Below are 18,835 nucleotides of genomic sequence, written 5' to 3'. Positions count from 1 at the left end.
GGCCCTTAAGGGTCTGGCGCTCGGTACCGGTCGTTGTATCCCAGAGCTTGATGGTCTCGTCGACCGAGCCGGACGCCAGTGTACGCCCATCGGGTGAGAAGGCCACTGAATTGACCCTACTTGAATGGCCCTCGAGGGTCTGTAACCTTGGGCCCCAAGAATCCTCCAAAACCGGTAGTCTTTGTATCTGTTTTACTATTTCGCTAAAAAACGTCTTTTTCACAATACTTTGAGCAGGTGCGAACAATAGTCCAGAACAGTAGAGTTGAAGTGGCGCAATACCGGCTATATAAGTATTTTGAAGAGCAAACCTTTTTGCATCATATAGAAAGTCTGAAATCTCAGCATTGATGCTTGTCTATAATATATATTAGCCACTATTTAACTGTAGAACTCAAAGTGACTCACCCATATACTTGACTTCAGTATATCTATCATTCCCACTGCATCAGATATACTTCCAATTAAAGCTAGCGCCTCCAACCAGTGAAGAAACCGCTTTTTAAGAAAAGCCAGGATCTCAGACTGAGATATATGACCTGTACTCTCCTTTAGGTGATACACCCAGTAGCGGCAGGAGTATTCTAGATCAGCTGTGAGGTATTGGCTAATAACCCCAGGATCGATATCCTTGCGCTGTGTTCCGTAGCTTGCTAAGCCACAGATATTGTGTTTAAGTCGAGTTTCCATAACCCGGAGACAGTCCGATGCTATTTTTCCATGTGTCTCCTTCTCGTCAACATGGAAGTCACCTTCTGTGCTAACCAAGAAATCTCGAAATGAGAGATGCAGAATGCGGACCGGTGCTTCAAGGTCCTCTGGTACATTCAGGACTGCGTGAAATCTATTTAATCGATTGCTGATGTCATCCTTCGGTATTGAAGTCAGCTGCGCAAGAGCCACCACTGAAAGAGGAGTAGCGAGAAGAATAATCACTCCGATAATATCTTGAAACTCTTGCAAGAGTTGCCTGGAATCTCTCTTATTCTTAGAAGCAAGGAGTTGATTCAATACCGGTATATATGTCCTGTCCATGTCAGATGTTGCTGTTACTGCTTCATCTTGGAGAACGGCTGCAAGACGCTTTTCTGGAAGCCAGTCTCTATCCCCAACAAAGCGGCAAAGAGTGGCTGCAAAGATAAACAAAGGAACAGCCATCTTCACCAGCTTTTCTATACTTTCTTTTCCTGGCCAGTTGGGGGAAAGTGCTCGCTCATCCCGTATGTTTGAAAGTTTATATTCTAGGAACACACGAATGTCGTGTTCAATCACCGGGGCAGGAAGTTGATGGAGAACCAGGTCCTGATGGTTCGTATCCTGCTTAAAGCCATGGCGAATTGGCAGTTCAGGTCTGCTTGTCAGAAATACTCGCAGATGTACAGATTTGATTGCCTGTAACTTAAACAAATGTCGAAGTATAACTTGTATATCATCTTCCCGATCGCATTCATCTAATGCGTCAATGACAATCACAATTGTTGTAGATTGGTGTGGACACAGCCTTAGCAGGGGCTGATAAAGAAGCTTGTCAAACTGTTCACTGAGAAATTTAGATGCGATATTCGGATCATTCTTGATAGCGTTCAAGACATCAGGCACTAGTCGCCGGTGCCTAGTTACCAGCTGTCTTGTGATAGTTGATATTAAATATTTCGCGTTACCACGGTCAGCTTCACCCCGCTTGAAAAAAAACGAGGCACCAAGCAGTCCTTGGTTTTGGAAAGATTCAGCGACCGTCCGGGCAATGGTAGATTTGCCGGTTCCCGCCATTCCATTCAACCAAAAGATACATTTACCTTCTGGCGATTCAGCCCACTCTAAAATCTGGGAACGAAGCTTGGTCCTGGTCTCTGGAAGGCAGAAATCCTCATGTTCGTTGATATAGGAGTCATAGAATGCACCTCCCGCGATATGTAGGTTCGCAAGGCTAAACTGTTCAATAAGCGAATTCATACATTCAGCTAGCTCATCGATTTTGTGAAGGATATTCTCTGCGTCCTCTTCACGGTGGAGATATTCCCCTAATTCAATCCACCGGCGCAAGCGTTCCCTTTCCTTTTCAACAGATACCTTGAGCTCGGTGAGCGGGTGCTCGGTGAGGGCGGTAACACAGTCCAGCAATTTCCTTCCCACGCTAGCAGTCTGGGTCTTTTGTACCAGTGCTGTATAGTGTAGGATGGCTCTGTAGAGTCCGATCAACGCCTTTCCCAGCTCCTCTTTGATACTAAGGCTGCCGTCAAGGTAATATTTCTTCTCGATGAAGGCACACTGCGCAAGAACGTCCGCCAGGTATTCCGATGAGTTGAATAAGGCATCTCGTAGGTCATGATGATTTTGGGTCATCTATATTCCCAATCACTGAGTTAGTCAACTGGCTCTATACTCTGCTGGCGGGTATTACACACTGTTAATCCGAGTGACACGATTGCCCAAACACTAGCTGCATGCTGGGTAGGGTCAAAAGCCGCAACAGCGCCAATAATATCTTTGAATGATAGTATTGCATTAATGATTTTCTTAGAGGATGCCCGAAGTTTTCCAGTCGCCTTCTGCTGATATTGCTCGTATTGCTCCGTTGTTAGGTGGATCACCTCACCAACCAAATCAAAGTTCGCCGTCACTTGGACGTTTGATAAAACCCTTTGGTCCTCCTCATCTAGCTGGTCATAGGCGGTCTGCCACAAGTCCAGTGGTCTGAAAGGTTCTGTCGACTGGGTTGTGCGGATAGTGGGCTGGCTAGAAGAAGTTGATAGTAGAGCGTTGGTCGTGTTGTCTTGGACCTTCTCTTGGTTTTCCTTGCTTTGCACCTTGCCAGTCGCCTTATATCTGCGAAATGGGTGGCATAAGCTTTGTCGAAGCCGGCCCATCGTTAACTATTTCACAATACCTAGAAACTCTCGGTAGTTAAAGCTTCAGGAGGATAAGGTAAAGTTGGTTGCTATTGCCGTTGTTCTTATAAAATGACACCCCACATTTCGATGTGTTGGCGCGGCTGAAAGGCAGGGATCTACTTGTATTAACCAATTACTGTAGCTATACGAGATCTCATTGAGATACAAGAGATTGCTAAGCTATCACTATCCTCTCAGCTATGGCAGTAATGTTAGAGTTGGCCGAGTTGTATTCCATGACCTCTAATAAAAAGACTGTCCCGTAAGAGTGTAGTTTTGATGTAGGTAAATTGAGGAGAATACTAGACATGAGTCTGTTGGCGGAGCTACTTGACCTGGTTTCCTATGCGCCAAAGGTGTCGGCGTAATATCGGACCGACCGAGCGATCGATTTCTCGAGTTTAACCGTCTCTTTGGTCAACAGCCCCACCCGCCGAAGGAAATATCGTATGCAAACTAGACAAACACGGGAAGCCTGTTCCTGACACCTCTCAAGACCAGGTTCATCCCGCAAATCAGCATTGTGTTCCCTTGCTTGTTGTCGGATAACCTTTTTTGGACCAGCCTTTACGGCGAAGCGCGCATCACTGATAGTGGATTTCGGTACAGTGATATCAAATTCATCCAGTAAAAAGAGTTCCATTTCATGTAGGTATAAATCTGGCTTTCGAGCAGATAATCACAGAGAGCTTCCAACATCACTGGTGTAATTTTCCGCGGCCGTCCGCCTTTAATCTGAGGTGCTTTGAGACTACCAAATAATTGAAGATTAGCGCGCAGTCGGATAATTGCGCGTTTGCTGCACCCAGCCGTTTCAGCCATCTGGGAAGTAGTTAGTTCACCAGAAACCAACATATCCTGGATAAGGTTGAGCGTTGATTGAGCTAGATTAGGAGCCATTCTCGGTAACAACACCACAGTAGTGATGGACTGCCAAGGTCGTTAAGGTCAGCTTATCCAGGCTTATCCGGGCAGAGAGAATATTTAACGAAGACACGTGGGCTCTTCGTCCGGTAAATTATGCTGGTTATGATACGTACTTGTATTTTACGATACATACGCGGGATAACTATGCTCCGATTGAGCATCCCAAAGGGGATTAGCGTTGTTTCACAGCAGGGTTGCTGAGACAATCGAAGAGTGTAGGTGGTGACAGCAGTTTCCGGACACCCTGTATATACGCCCCCCCGGATCCCCAATTATTCAGCGGTATGGCGAGTTGAGGTGCAGGGGGTTCACTCATGAAGCGGCACTTCAATTTGTGTGTTCCGTGTCGTCAAGTACTGTGCTGCACCTAGGTGATGTGGTTGCATTGTTGGCTCGGGTTCACCGGGTATGTCTGCACAGGCCATATAATTCAGCTATCTTCACCATGCTCCTTCAACTGGCATCGAATTCATGTGTAGTGTTGCAGCACCTCTCTCACCATTGGCTGTGCCACGCATTCCGATCAGAGAATACGTATTTCTATACCTCAAGACTATACTGGTCTCACAGCTCCTTGCTCATGGTTTTTCACGCCTTGAATATAGAAGGGGAAGTCGGAAGTCCATCAGCGTGGAAGGCATGTGTCTTTATGCTCCGAGAGTCCATTATAGCAACGGATACTGCGTTGGAAAGTTTTAATACATATCCTGTTTCATTGACAGCTGCTTCGGCCCTATCGTCGGGCTGTTATGAGTTTCCGTCTCAGCAACTTCACAGGATGTTTGAACTAGTTGACAGTATAGAATGCCTGTGTGGGTTCCGGTCATTACGGCTGGACAAGTGAGCCAAAGCAATTCCTCTCCCCGCGCTTAATTATTGTTCGTTACCGTTCCTACAATTCTCACCATGAAGAAGTGCCTATGTCAGTCGCCCACGATGCTGTTACTTTTGTTTCCGTTCCTTACCGCTTCACTTCCCTTATTGGTTGGGCCTGTTATTTTGTGTTCTGCTTGTAGCTATAGCTGGTATAGATCATATGGATTCCCTATTTTGGAACACCGGCACTTTATCATTTCCTAAATATATTTTTGCCTTGTTTCATCTATCTATCGGACAACCACTTTTAACCTGCAAATCATCTTGACTCTATTTGGTCAGCTAAAAGACAATCTCCAAACTCAACAAGGCTACCACGGCCTGAAACAAGTGTCTGGCAAGTGCGGACGCCAAAGTATAAATCTAGCTAAAAATAATGATAATACTAAAAACAGTGACTAAACTCTCACCCATATCAAGGATTTTATGATTCTGTAAGTCACCCGTTAGCTGCTTAAGTAGTCATATGATCCACAGTGCATATTGTTTAAAATCGTCCTTAGTAATACAAGAACAACAACAAACCTACCAGCTGTATTATAACTGTATCTGTTGCAGTATCTTTGTAATAGAACTGGTCAGTTCCTCTATTTGCCGTTGTTGCTTTTGATTCTGTTCCACCAGCGTCCTGATCGTGTCCTCGGAGGTTCTGTCCTGGGACTCTCGGCGTGTTTTACCACTCCGCCTTACCTTATCGGAGCCCTGGTTCCGCACAGTATTGGAATGCGGGCCCCCTATGAGGGCTCTCTCTAACCCAGGGAGCGCTTGGAATCTTGGCATGGCGGCCCACGGGGGAGTTATGCCTAGCTCCCAGTAGAATCGATTGACCTGGGCATCCGCAGCACGAACACCAAGAACTTTTCTCAGGGCGGTCCGGCTGAGAATGTCGGTTCTGCCGTCCTTGAAGCGAATGAGACCATAGGACTTCGGAAGGCACCCTCGAGTATCTGGGTTCCATTTCGAAGATAATACATTACACCAGCCTAAAATCCGATCGTACTTGGTGCGGTCATCCTTGCTATACCGCTCCTGTGAGCCACGCACATCTTTTTTCTCCGCCTCTGGCAGAGCGAGGTATGCTTCAGCCATGTCGCGATTGGTGTCGCCATATTGCTCGATGAGCATACCGGTGGGAAGGTTTGGGGTTCTCACGATAAACGAGGGTCCGCAAAATCTGCTGCTCGGTATATAGCCAATGATTTGTTCGGCGGTCTCCTGATCCGCCAGGTTCCGCTTCTCAGTTTCTGAAGGGTCATACTTGATGCCTGGAATCTCTGGTAATTGCCACGACGACGGGTAGTAATGGTTCTTCTTTGTATAGTCGAACTGTTTGCGGATTCTGGTCAAGTCCTCGAGATTGTTTCCCTGGGCGGCTGTTCGGTAACTCTCGGCGAATCCCTGCAGTAGATTCATTTTAATTGATCCTTCGTGTTCGGGGAGGCCTGATTCTCGATTTATTTCTTTTATCTTCTTATTAAGCTTAACAATCCCTCTCTCGGCTGAGTGGCGCTCAACGACGGGGCGCAGTGCTAGATATTGATTAACTAGCTCCGTGGCCTCCATATAGACCCGCTCTACTTCCACCTGAGGCTTAGGCTGTGTGTATTCCTCCTCTGAGTCTTCCTCGTCAGACGCATCTTCTGACTCGTCCCCGGCAGCATTTTCCGCGAATGCCTCACCAAACACCGTCTCCGCATTTCGAGTCCGGCTTGTTTCATATTGATCACCGATTAAATCAAATTGAGCTCGTGATTTCGGTTTGTGGAGCACGTCATAGGCCTCTGCCAATCCTAGATAGAGGACGGTTAGCTCAATATTGGTAGATAAGAGATGAACAGATAACCGGTGTACTTGTGGCCTTACTTTTGAATGCAATCGGTGCATCCTTATACCTGTTTTGGTCCGGATGTGTCCGGCGGCCCAGTTTTAAATAGGCTTTACGGATGTCCTGCATCGTACAATCCCGCTGGAGTCCTAGTATATTGTAATAGTCTTTTTCATGGAGCAGCATGATTCTTGTTGTTACCTGTCGTTGTTCTAGGGTATAATGTCCGTTTTTTAGGGTCTTCGACTCTGTGCTATCAGCGTGCCCTACGGCATTATCCCGATCCATCAATTCATCTCCATCGTTGTCAACATTTCGCTGGGACAACTGCCCTTGTTCAAGAAGGGCCTTCTCACGCTCGCGCTTCCTTTTAGCGCTTTTACCCATTATTTGCGTTGAGGAGGACAAATAGAAAACCTTGCCTAGGTTTACTATCTCGCCTGATCTAGATTTGGAAGTGGGCTTGAAGACAAATTTCGCGCTGGGAGGAAAGAAAAAAAGGTACGGGATGATTTATTTATACCTTACTCTGACAGTTAGATACCTTAATGAATGTTGACCTTCTCGCATCGAGCTATCCGAACCTGTCACGGGTACCTATGGGAAGAGGCGGTGTAACCGTTGTAAGAGTTGTCTCTTAGTTCCTGGTTTGCATGGCTCTCAGTCACATTAAAAATAAGAAATTAGTAGAAACAAAATTTTAGGGACGTGTCCTGCGTTTAGCCTGTTCGATGCAGGCTTCCCAGCCGTCTCACTGTATATGCCGAGACAGATGATGTACCAGAGCTGGCCCTAGCAGAGTACAATTGTTTGGATAGTGCTACTTAGACAAAATCTACGACTACAGTGGTTGAGTTCTTTTTATAGTATTATTTAGTGGAAATGCATCTATACGGCAAGCAGGGAACTTGATAGTAGCAATATAAATAATGTCACATAATAGCCGGTTAAAATGATATTACTGGTGATTTTATGTGGAGTTTTGACTGTGCAAAAAAAAGAAAGAAACAAAAGAAAGAAACTTCAGAATTCAGTACAGAATATCAGCCAAGCAGAGCTAAAGATTCAGTTAACGGGTTAAGAGGGACCCTTCAATCTGCAGGTCATGGAATCAATTGTAGCCAGGCGGAATTTATTATTTTGCATCAGATAGGCGGACCCGACAGCAGTGCCTATACGGAAGAACCACTGCTGTACAAGGTTCCAGTCTACGTTGAATAAGAGCAAGATACGAATGAAGACCGCAAGGCAAAAGATACCAAACCCATCAGATGACCCTTGCACCACCGAGTTTCTGTCAGCAGTGGGTGCTACTCTATATCAATATATGAACCTTTGACAGTTACATGGTATAAAGTACTCACCTCTCGCAGTCTCTCTATCGACACATCTGATGTAATTGAGGAGAGAAAGCTTGTTCTAAACGAGTTGTCGGACCACCGTTGCGTACCATCTACCCTGATCTCGCTATGTCTGTCGTTGTATTTCTGCATCAGTTCCATTGTGATTGCCTTCAAGGCCTGGGAATAATGCGGGGCTTGATGTGCGCTCAGTGGTACACATACGTCGAGGGCACCTGTGAAAGAGTCTTAGGTTTGACCTCCGGAATGAACTTGAGTGGGCTGACCAATTTTGACCTCTCCCTTCTCCGTTGCCAAAATATTGATAGTTGTTAGTTGTGGATGCTCAAGTCGCTGGCTTGATATATATAGCAGGCCTTCGAGGACCTTCCACTAGGTATTTAGGTTCCGATCGAATGTACATGGGAAATGGGGGGTTGTATTGACTTACCTGTGCTAAAACCGCAGCAAGCTCCGTTTCATTTAGGTAGGCCTCGCAAGCAACGATATGGTCCAATGAGATGGGGATATACTCGTAGAGGAGGAAGACTAGGTCCTGGTCTAAAAAGCATTGTTGACAAGTATGGATACAGGGGTGTTGCAGGCGTTCAAAGAAGCGGGGTATCTCGTTGATGTCTTTCCTCTTGATTGACCTGATTGCCACAAGCCGACTTGGGTGAATCCGCGGTATCGCTACTACAAGAGGACCATCCAGGTTGCAGTCATAGACCTTCCTGTAGGTCTCCCATGGTGACTCCTTCCGCACGATGAAAGCCAGGTGGGATGGTTTCCCCATCTTAACTGTCTCAGGGAGAACCAGATCCCGTTTCTGGCCACATATTCGCTTTTTATAAATATCTGGCTCTGCGAGGACTGGTCTCTTCTGTGGTGGGTGAGGCTGGGCGAGGTAGAGTACATCCTCTGCTTGTACAATCGGTGCCCCATTGGGCTCGGCGCAGTGTAACCTTTGCATTGAACAAATCTTATCCTTGAGGATAATAGGCAATGAGAACTAGTACGACCTGGCCGCCTGCCGAAGAAAGAAAGGAGAATCTTTCTCCTCGGAAGTCAAGTCAAGTTATGTGAACTCACAGAACCTCGCAATAAAATCAGCGCATCTGTGAATGGGACCAGCACACCAATTTTAGGTGAACGCACAATAACTATGACTATATATATATGAGTAACTGTCCAACCCCTAAGCCGTAGTTAAGCCTTATCCTCCCTCTTTTGTCGGCGCTCTTCCTTATCTCTTATTTCCCTTGTGACCCATTCTGCAGCCAGGATAGGCAACATGGAGTCTCTCACGGCTGAACAGAGAGAAATTCACGTGACGGCCGAAAGACATCTTAAATTCCTAGGCACCGCCAAAGTAAACCTGGATGAGATTAGCTTTGATCTACATTCACATCGACAGCTCGACCAAAGGAATATTGATCGCCTGTGTGACATCTTTTATATGGAGGAATGCCAGAACTTGACAATATCCCATCGCATACCGGCAATTGTCTCCCGAGACCATCTCACCGCGGCTATTGAGAACGCACCGCCAGGTGTCACCGCACAGTCGTTGCGTACAAGCGCAGAATCCGAACTGCCCCACCTAAAATTCCTCCCCGGGCAGCTACAAGGACTGCATGGACGCCACCGGGTTGTAGCTGGCTCGAAGGTTTTGTCGCCGGGCCATCGTTGGTGGGCAGTTGATCTGTACTTGGACGGTATCACTCACACTCTAGTGCGTGAGAAACCAACTGACAGCGACATGATGCATAGACATTGGGGACGATTTGAGGACTACTCTAATTGAAGAACACTCCAACGAGCAGCGCCCAAACGATGGGGAGATTTATCATAAGATCCGTCAGTATGTGGCAGACGGAAACCAAAATGGGGAGCTACGGTGGAGGGCACGGCTGAGTCCAAACTGTCAAAGCCGCTTAGACGCGCTCGCTAAGAATACTTGCCTCCAACAGGCCTTTGACTCAGTTCTTCAGATCCCAGGAAATCGGGCGGCTATGAGTATCAGTATGCTGCATCGGGTGCTAGCGGTTAAGTGTGATGAGGTTTGGTTTAATCAACTTCCTCGTGAGTCCCCCATCTGACACAGCCTGAACTAGGAAATCGCCCACTATTTGAACCACGTGAAGGATTTCTGGTTTTCTCTTGTCGACAACGACCCCATCTCAGTTGCGAAGATCGACCAGCGGACAGTCGAAACGCTCCAGCTGATGGCCCCGTGTGCAGAACCGGAATCCGTGCAAGGACTGGTCCTGAGCGGCCAGGTCTTCTCAAATATGGGTGCGCATGAGCGGGAAGCGATCTTGACGAGGCTGCAATTATTCACCGGTATTGTTCCATCTCTGCACACCTTCTTTGATGACTTCAAGTGCTTTGAAAGCTGGGCCCACTGTTTGACACGGCTCTCCCCCTGCACCCGATCCACCGTGCGGCTTACGATGGAAGGTCTACACGCATCATCCAGCAACAACGTCTGTATGGTCCAAACATCGGAATACACGTTCTCTGAGCGCGCTACATCCGCCGATGAGCAGTTCGAGGTTGCTTACAGGCAGCTGTGGCTGTACGCCATGCGGCATTACCCGCAGATGCCCCGTGATCCGAAACGCAAAGAGCGGCTAGCCCGACCAGGGAGTGCCACCGCGAACGAGCGTGTTGTATCTGGCATGGGCCACCTAGCCCATCGGTTGGGCTTCAATTCAAGCGAGATCCAGGAGCTAATAGCACAGGCTCCTGACCGGCTGATCGCGAGAAATGCTCTGCTTCAGGCTCGTGATCCAGAAACCTTTGACGTTGACGACGCGACCATCGATTCGATTGTCGGTCATATTATCACTTGTTTTGACATGATCCGCCCGAAAGGCGTTGTTACTGTACCCCCAACGCGGGTCAGCCGCTCGGTGCCGCGCAAATTTCGTAGTGGACACCCCACGCTGAAGGCCCTCGTGCAAGATCGTGCACTTCTCTTCCTAGACCATATACATGATGCCGCGGTCCCGGACCTAGTTACCACAGCCTTCGTTCGACGCTGTGTCTATTTGGCGTTTTTCGGTGCCCGCCCCGCGGTTGGCCAAGCTTCTAATTCCGTTTATTGTCCTACGCCACTTTTGTTTGTGCCAGAGAGCCGGCCTAGTCAGATCCACCATGACCAGGATCCATTGCAGCATATGTGTAATAGTATCACTGGCTTTGGGCAACCCATAGAGGCGTGGAATCATATCTCACCTTCAATAGAGGTCGATCACAATAGACCGAAAAACCATACTACTGCAGGGCCGGTAGCTGAACGAAGACCATCACAAACAGATACAGAATATACTCGGGAAGAAGCCGAATTCCAAGAGAGCACATCACATGCCGTGCAGGGCTTTCATCACCAAATGACAACTAACAATATGACTCGACAACATCAACAAGCGAGCAGCACGATGGCAATGTATGCTACCGAATTGAGAAAGTTACCAAAGGGGTGTACCGAAGGGGCAATTAATACCAATGGAGAGCCATGTCCACAAAAGGGCGGTGACTTACATTGCGAGCCTATGGAGGAGATCTCGAATGATGATGTAGCAGCAGGGGCTATCAATAATACACATCAACTAGACAACGAACAAAGAGCCCAGACTCATAGAAAGAATATATCGAGAAACTCATATACAGGCAAGATCAATATCGTGCTGTATATATACGATGAGAACTATCACTGGAACATCGCTACAATCGTCCGGGTCAACCCGGCAGAGCCCAGCAGTACCTCAGAATTTAAGCGGACTGTGCAGAGGTACAAACAGCGGGGTATCATACTATGTGATATGAAGATGAGATCAGTCAGCATATCATCCAGTTTATCGGCAGCAATGGCGGACGGGCAGAATTTGCTACTCTTATTTCCGCCTGGGACACGACGACTCTGTCAATCCCCAGCTATCCCTAGGGGGGTATCCGGTATTAACTAGGGAGAGCCTCTCGTATATGTAGACTATCATATGTTGAGAAAGATCTTGTATCTGCTATTCTGTCTCTACTATCCTGTTTTTGCTGTCTTGTCTCTGCTGTTCTGTCTTTGCTGTCCTGTTTTTGTTGTTCTATTTTTTTTTTTTGCCTTATTTTTCTATTTATAAAGCTTTATAACTAGATACTATATCTAGGTATCGCATTTATATAAAATACTTGGTAAAAACTTTTATATCTACTATTTAAATTTATTTCTTGTATATAGTAATTAGATACTATACCTAAGTGTACTCTCTAGGTACAATGCTTAGATGCGATCTATATATATAATATTGACTAGGGGATTCTGCCTGGGACACGACGACGCTGTCAATCCCCAGCTATTCCTAGGGGGGGTATCCGGTATTAACTAGGGAGAGTCTCTCGTATATATAGACTATTATATGTTAAGAAAGATCTTGTATCTACTGTCCTGTCTTTACTATCCTATTTTTACTGTTCTATCTCTGCAATTTTGTCTCTGCTATCCTATTTCTACTCTTCTATTTTTGCTATTCTATTTCTACTCTTCTATTTTTGCTATTCTATTTCTTTTACCTTATCTCTCTATTTATAAAGCTTTATAACTAGATACTATATCTAGGTATCGCATTTATATACAATACTTAGTAAAAAATTTTATACTTACTATTTAAATTTATTTCTTGTATATAGTAATTAGATACTATACCTAAGTGTACTCTCTAGGTACAATACTTAGATGCGATAGATATATATAATGTTGGCTAGGGGATTCCGTCTGGTAGCCGATTGGCCCGGAAAGTGGGTTCTTCCGGCCGCTAAGCGGTCCCACAAAGTAGATAGTTTTAGATAGCTAGAGGCAAGCAATCAATGAAGGCTTGAAGATGATCCCTAATTAGAGCCTTGACATATAACCACTGACTACGGAATTTATATAATTTATTTAGATCTGTCTGCTTGTCGTATTATACAGTTTACCCTGCAAGTCTATTAAAATAAGAATACAGGTCTAAAATTCTAGACTAATAATTACACTACAAGAAAATCTGCATTGTGACTTGTAACTTAATTACCTATTACGGTCGTGGATAATCGCGCAACAGGGCGGTGTATTGGATATCTGGGATTTAAAGTTTATTCTTTATATTTTTGTTCTTAGAGAGCCATGAATAACAGGTAGTAGTAGCATATTTCGAGGCCTGAATTACCACTTTGTTGATAGTAGCGCGTTGCCTAGGGAGGACCACCATCCAACGCTTTATGAGAATAGAATTGTGCAGACACGCAGCGTTAGATCGAGCTGTGCCAAAAGTTCTTAGTGGCAGGGGGTATACTGTATAACGCGTGATACGCTAGTCTCAGAACGTTTTAGTGGACCACGTGATACCGAGGATTATAGTTTTAAAGATAATATATTGTCAGCCAGAATTACACATATAAATTACACTATAAGAAACCTCTTGGTGTCAGGACATTTTTAGGTAGTGGAATGGCATAATCTTGTCAATATATACCTCGTCTGGCTTAGTACAGAGTGTCAAGATGTAAATACAGAGGGCGGCTGCCTTAGGTACCTAAAATCTGAAGCCCATTAACCATTCTCCGCAGGAATACCACTGATTAGTAGTATACCAAAAGAACGCTTACAATATGTTTTTAATAGGTAAACTAAGGACAGAGTTTAATTATAGGCTATTATAAAAGATACAAAGTACTGTATAATAATAGTGGTAGACAATGGCCAGTGATAATAAGCCACTGGAAATTTATTAGAGTGTCTTAAGACTGGACCGCAACAAAAAGCTCTGACAAAACTAGTATATTTTACACTAGTTAAGACCAACCCAATTTATAAGAGGATTTTCTTATATTTAAAGCATAGAGTAGTAGCAACATATACTTGAATGTTGGTGCTCCAGAAAAAATATCAGTGTACGCAGTTTTCAGCGCGCTCAAGGGAGCTAGAACACATAACAAAGCCACCTTTGGGGCCTTCCATCTGTGTTATCACTCCACAGAGTATAAAATCACTAGGTAGCTTACTAGCTGGATCCCTATTGGTTATCTTGTAGATAATACGATCAGAACCTGGGTCCTTGCTCCCATCACCTCCAAACATACGACCACCTAAGAGGATTGGAAACTCCTGGAATGGTTCATCGATACCAGCACAGTCAGGGATATAGAGGTCTTCTATGTTTTTAAACTCCTTAGGAAATACCGTTTCTGTCTAGCGGCATAAGAATCAGTTTGTCAGCTTGTCTTGGAAGGAGTAGGCTTACCGTTGTTGCCTCTCATTGTTGTCCCCGTTAGATCACAGCTTTGAGCAAGTTGAAATGCCTTGATTTGAGCTGTAGTACTATGGAAGTTTTTGCCTATTGACAGTCAGTTGGTACATTTTCAACACAAGGGTTTTATATTGGAAAGACTGGCCTGCACAAACGCGGCCGTTCTCTTCACGCTCAAAAAGATATTCTAGACGACTAGCGCCGAAACCCTCAAGCGGAGAGGCGCTGGTCATCACAGCTAGAATACTGAATCGTGTAACAACCATTACAATAGTCAGGAAATACATAGTTGCTGTATGTTAAGTTGGATCTCCTAAGAAATAATTTTAATATGAGCTAAGCTTCAACTTGATGGGTAAAATATATAGACACTCAGAACCGTGAAGTGATAGTAAGGTATATTTAGGATACTTGTACCACTGTTTCTTTACTATCATGGTCATTATAAGGCACATTTAGTACGCATCTTGGCAGTTCCTTTGTCGATATATTTCATCCGTTAAAAGTTTGTGATTTTAGATCGCCTTTAATTGGAGATCAGATCACCTTTATCCATAGTACTTTAGAACAACCTAGACTATATTTTATCGGTCATGCTTTCAAAGATACCTGTAAGAGAATTTTCGAAGGTGGCTATCAGTTTCCTCCTCCCTCTAGCGGCCTTTATAAGGATTGATACAATAGAGTATATCGTACCGTTGAGAATCAGTAGGATTCTGAAGCTAAGCTTATATATGAGTTTCCAGTTTTTGAAGATAAGCTAAATTCTATATAGGCAACAATAGAAGCGTATTAATTAGAGTCCCATGATTTGTAAGGTCTGTTTAGTAAGACACTTCTGGCCTACAAGACAGTGGAAAAGAAATCTCCATAGGGATATAACTTCTCCCTCTACAGTGTGTTTATTAGGAATCTGGCTAAGAAGGCTAGTTCTGATGATGAATATATGCACTACATTGTGTTATAACCGGAGAGGAGAACTATGCTAGATAAGAGGCTTACTCTAGTTCAAAAGAGTAAGTAAATTCTTAATGGATAACATAGCCGCCCACCACAGAGGCGTTTATATGTCAAAGTCGTGGAGATTCACAACTATATCACGTCTCTGGAGGAGGTAGTTGACAATATTCATATGCCCGGCAGAGGCAGCTTGGGCTAGTGCAGTCATCCCTGACTCATTACGGAAGTTCAGGTTTGCATTGGGTTGGCGCTGAAGGAGTAGTTTAATGATCTGGATGTGGCCAAGTGCAGCCGCCCTACCTAGTGCCGATTCAATCTTGATGGTGGGGGATAAGAGAAGAATTTCGACCATCTGAATATCACCTTTATAGACCGCCCACTCCAGTGGTGTTTTCCCACTCTCGTCGGAAATATTTACATCAATCCCGTTCGTGCAGAGCAATAGCATTACTAGATGCGAGCTTTGGTTCTCAATTGCATGGTGGAGAGAGGTTGAGGCGTCCTGACCCACAATATTAACGTCCACATGGCTCTCTGCCAATAGCTGCTTAACAAGGGAGAGGTGATTGTTCTTTGTGGCCCACCACAAAGGAGTCTGTCCCTGATGGTCCCTTATATTCACCTCCAAGCCAGGCTGGTGGAGAAGAAGCTTAGCTATTGACTCACGTCCAAATTGGGCAGCTATATGTAGAGCAGTATCTCCAAAGTTATTCTGGATGTTCTGGTTAATACCTGGCTGGCTGAGGAGCAGCTTAACGATCGCCTGATGTCCCCCTTTGGCAGCTATATGTATAGCGGCAGTAGCTTCATCGTCTTGGATGTTCGGGTCAATGTCCGGCTGGTCCAGGAGCAGCTTAACGAGGTTGTAGTCAGCATTATTCACTGCGAGGTGTAATGCAGACTTGCCACCGTTGTCGCTGTTGTTGACGTTGATCGGAAACGAAAGTAGAAGACGGACAATATCAAATTCACCGCGCATGACGGCAACACACAGGGGCGGTGATTCATCATAGATCTCCCAATGACCATCCATACCGCGAAGCTCTAGGTCAATTGAGCTATAATTTAAAAGTTGTTGAACAATCGATAGATTGCCGCGAAGAATAGCTCGATGTAGTGGGGTCATTCCGTTTATATCCTGCGTATTCACGTTGATATTTTCTTTCTGAAGTAACAGAGCTACTGCCTCTTCATTATTTTTGAGAACGGCGCGATGCAGAGCAGTCTTGCGAAAGGGGTCTTGGACGTTGATATCAAGATGATCCCAAGAAAGGAACCATTTGATTAGGTCAATCTGCTGGCAGCTCACAGCATGATGGAGGGGTGGAATTCCCTTGATGAGGGAATTGATATTGGCACTATAGGAGCCCAGTATGCAAGCGACTTTTAGATTTCCGTGATATGCTGCCCAGTGTAGTGCGGAGCTGTGTTGCCATTTAACATTAAACATATAGAGAGCGCGCACAAGTCGTTTGCATAGATTGGGATGTGTGAGGCACAGAGAAAGAATATCACCTGATTTATCCAGACTGTCCAGAATACACAGTAAGAGTTCTGTGGGAAGGACCAGAAGCGACATCTTGCACGAGTTTCTGAGAATGGAGGTCTATAAGGATAACGAGGAACAAAGGCTGAAACCATGTATATAGGTCTGACAGGGAAAAGTATTTCTTTTTAATAGAACGAGTGCTACATTAAGCATTTAAGTATCGTTATTTAAGCCCGATCTCGCTGCTCTCTAGCCCCAGTAGAAATAGTATCCGTATTCCATTCCGTTATTAGATTCCAGTCAGAGCCCAAACATAGAATAGATAGCATTCCAATTTTTTTTTTCCTTTTCCCTGTCTGGATAGTATCCCAAGATTTTGTATTGGCCACCAGGTGCTGTATATATAAATAGAGCTAGTGGAACATAGACAATAAAAGATAATGAAATAGACAGGCCAAATCTCTCCCAACCCTGGACATAGGTTTCCTAAAAGGCTATCTCGAAAGTCTTCTAAGTACGGCAAAAGAAAATTGGATAGCTATCAATAAAGACCGTGGCCCCGCCAATATGACCGACAGAAAGCAGGAAGCGCAGAACGCAGCTAGCAGAGAACTCGGAGACCGCCGTTATCAGATAGCCAACAACCTTGTTGAACTAGGACAGAATGGATCAGTGGATTTGAACGGCCCCGCCACTGAATTAATAGATAAGACTCTCGACCCTCGTACTAGTCAGGCATTAGATTATGTCCTACCTGAAGTGAGGATCCCCTTCCCTGAAGTTAGACTCAACAATCTAACCCGTCTCGAATAGTTCAAAGCTAGTCCATCGCGAGAGTATGGAACCCCGTGGATTATGTCTTCCCAAAGGAACACTGTAAGTGATACTTCATAATATTTACTTTAAATCTCACGACGGAAAGCGCCCACACACTTTGTGATGTTTTTTAACAGTGTTGTCAGTCGTTGATGGATTCTGAAAGTGGAAGTTCCCTGTGGGATGATAATAGCTTGATCTGGAGGAAAGCAGGTGCATGCCAAGATACGCCGAGTGCAGCCTTTGGCAACCACTACCACGATTATATTTGTGCCAGTCAACCCAATGTTGAAAGTACTACAGGCATGGAATTTCCATCTTCTACTACCACAAGTTTTAACAATATGCTCAATACGGAGATGCGCTGTGTTGAATCATCAACTGTTGGTATGGGTATCTACACCGACGGCCTAAGCACCCATACCAGCGACTGGCAGCCCCCTGAGAATCATACTATAACTGATTCAACCTCGAATCCGTCAAGCCTTTTATCCAATATGCAAAGCTACCATCAGTTTATTCATTTAACAGCCCCCGAAATGACCACCGGGAATGTTTCGACGTCTCTATACAGTTCGATGGACGAAACAGTAGGACTTGCTGTCTACGCCCCACGGTGGAGATATTCGGAAGAACAAGGCCCGTGGACGTACATCCAGTGTCCCTTTTCTCACGACCTATTAAGCACCAAAAGCTGTGAATGGTGTGGCCAGCCTCCCAGCATTTCGGAGGGAAACATGCCGAGTCAATCCTATTGCTGCCCTCCTTCCGCTACCTTTGGCGTAGATACTGGGTTCGACCACACGATCATGACTGAGGAAAATCAGCATTCCCAGGGAGATCAAACACCATGCGAGGAACTTGCCTTAGCACCTTCTATAATCGACCCATACTATCTGGGCAGTACAGGTTTCGATGGGATGGATAGTGGTGGGTGGCCAGGCATCCCATTGGCAGGGAGCAATGGAAGGAATACCCTCCGCGCAAATACTCCAGTGCCTACAGATCAATCTACAATCTTGGTTTATGGTGAAGGGATGATGCAGAATTCGGTGATGGGTCCCCACCGCTAAGTTAGGGTTGACTGTACCTCGGCGCATCATCTACTATGCTGTTAAATTCAAAATTAGCCAAGACATCTAGAAGGCTTATTTAATTGTTGAGATTCACTCTTGTATTCCAAAGGTAACATTATCCTGTAGTTATGTCAAGTATGATAGGACCCTTGGCCTTGTCAAAGTCTTGCGCTTAGTCCTTAATGCCCAGACTCACGGTCAAGTAACAATATATTTTCGGTGCTAGAGATCCTTCACTACATGTACATCAAGTCTCTATATAACTAGAAAGGCTTTGTTCTTTAGGACGTATCATACTCTGGCCCCTGGTGCGTGCATCAGCCTGAGGCACATTGCCTTATTATATGCGACCGC

General features: G+C 45.2%; 6 protein-coding genes across 6 annotated transcripts; 3 read left to right on the top strand and 3 right to left on the bottom strand.

Annotated features, from left to right (window-relative positions):
• Positions 1-381: 381 nt before the first annotated feature.
• BDV37DRAFT_289476 (NACHT and WD40 domain protein) lies at positions 382-2,867 on the bottom strand (the record flags this gene model as incomplete). The annotated part of the gene is made up of 2 exons (XM_032088478.1): positions 382-2,343; positions 2,406-2,867. The coding sequence occupies 2 exons, from the start codon at positions 2,865-2,867 to the stop codon at positions 382-384; spliced, it is 2,424 nt and encodes an 807-aa protein (XP_031934706.1).
• Positions 2,868-5,231: 2,364 nt separating this feature from the next.
• Positions 5,232-6,906, bottom strand: BDV37DRAFT_289475 (J domain-containing protein; the record flags this gene model as incomplete). The annotated part of the gene is made up of 2 exons (XM_032088477.1): positions 5,232-6,484; positions 6,558-6,906. 2 exons carry the CDS (start codon positions 6,904-6,906, stop codon positions 5,232-5,234), a joined length of 1,602 nt encoding a protein of 533 aa, XP_031934705.1.
• An 880-nt stretch (positions 6,907-7,786) lies between these two features.
• Positions 7,787-8,832, bottom strand: BDV37DRAFT_289474 (uncharacterized protein; the record flags this gene model as incomplete). Its single annotated transcript, XM_032088476.1, has 4 exons — positions 7,787-7,813; positions 7,884-8,095; positions 8,147-8,252; positions 8,311-8,832. The coding sequence occupies 4 exons, from the start codon at positions 8,830-8,832 to the stop codon at positions 7,787-7,789; spliced, it is 867 nt and encodes a 288-aa protein (XP_031934704.1).
• Positions 8,833-9,153: 321 nt separating this feature from the next.
• On the top strand, positions 9,154-9,666 carry BDV37DRAFT_276974 (uncharacterized protein; the record flags this gene model as incomplete). The annotated part of the gene is made up of 1 exon (XM_032085667.1): positions 9,154-9,666. The coding sequence occupies one exon, from the start codon at positions 9,154-9,156 to the stop codon at positions 9,664-9,666; it is 513 nt and encodes a 170-aa protein (XP_031934703.1).
• A 649-nt stretch (positions 9,667-10,315) lies between these two features.
• BDV37DRAFT_292161 (uncharacterized protein) lies at positions 10,316-11,833 on the top strand (the record flags this gene model as incomplete). The annotated part of the gene is made up of 1 exon (XM_032089124.1): positions 10,316-11,833. The coding sequence occupies one exon, from the start codon at positions 10,316-10,318 to the stop codon at positions 11,831-11,833; it is 1,518 nt and encodes a 505-aa protein (XP_031934702.1).
• A 5,931-nt stretch (positions 11,834-17,764) lies between these two features.
• On the top strand, positions 17,765-18,478 carry BDV37DRAFT_276972 (uncharacterized protein; the record flags this gene model as incomplete). The annotated part of the gene is made up of 1 exon (XM_032085666.1): positions 17,765-18,478. One exon carries the CDS (start codon positions 17,765-17,767, stop codon positions 18,476-18,478), a length of 714 nt encoding a protein of 237 aa, XP_031934701.1.
• Between the last annotated feature and the right edge of the window lie 357 nt (positions 18,479-18,835).

This window comes from Aspergillus pseudonomiae, assembly GCF_009193645.1.
Source record: "Aspergillus pseudonomiae strain CBS 119388 unplaced genomic scaffold BDV37scaffold_161, whole genome shotgun sequence".
NCBI classification, from domain to species: domain Eukaryota; kingdom Fungi; phylum Ascomycota; class Eurotiomycetes; order Eurotiales; family Aspergillaceae; genus Aspergillus; species Aspergillus pseudonomiae.
The sequence above is the reverse complement of the archived record's forward strand: the minus strand, read 5'-3'. Positions and strand labels throughout refer to the sequence as shown.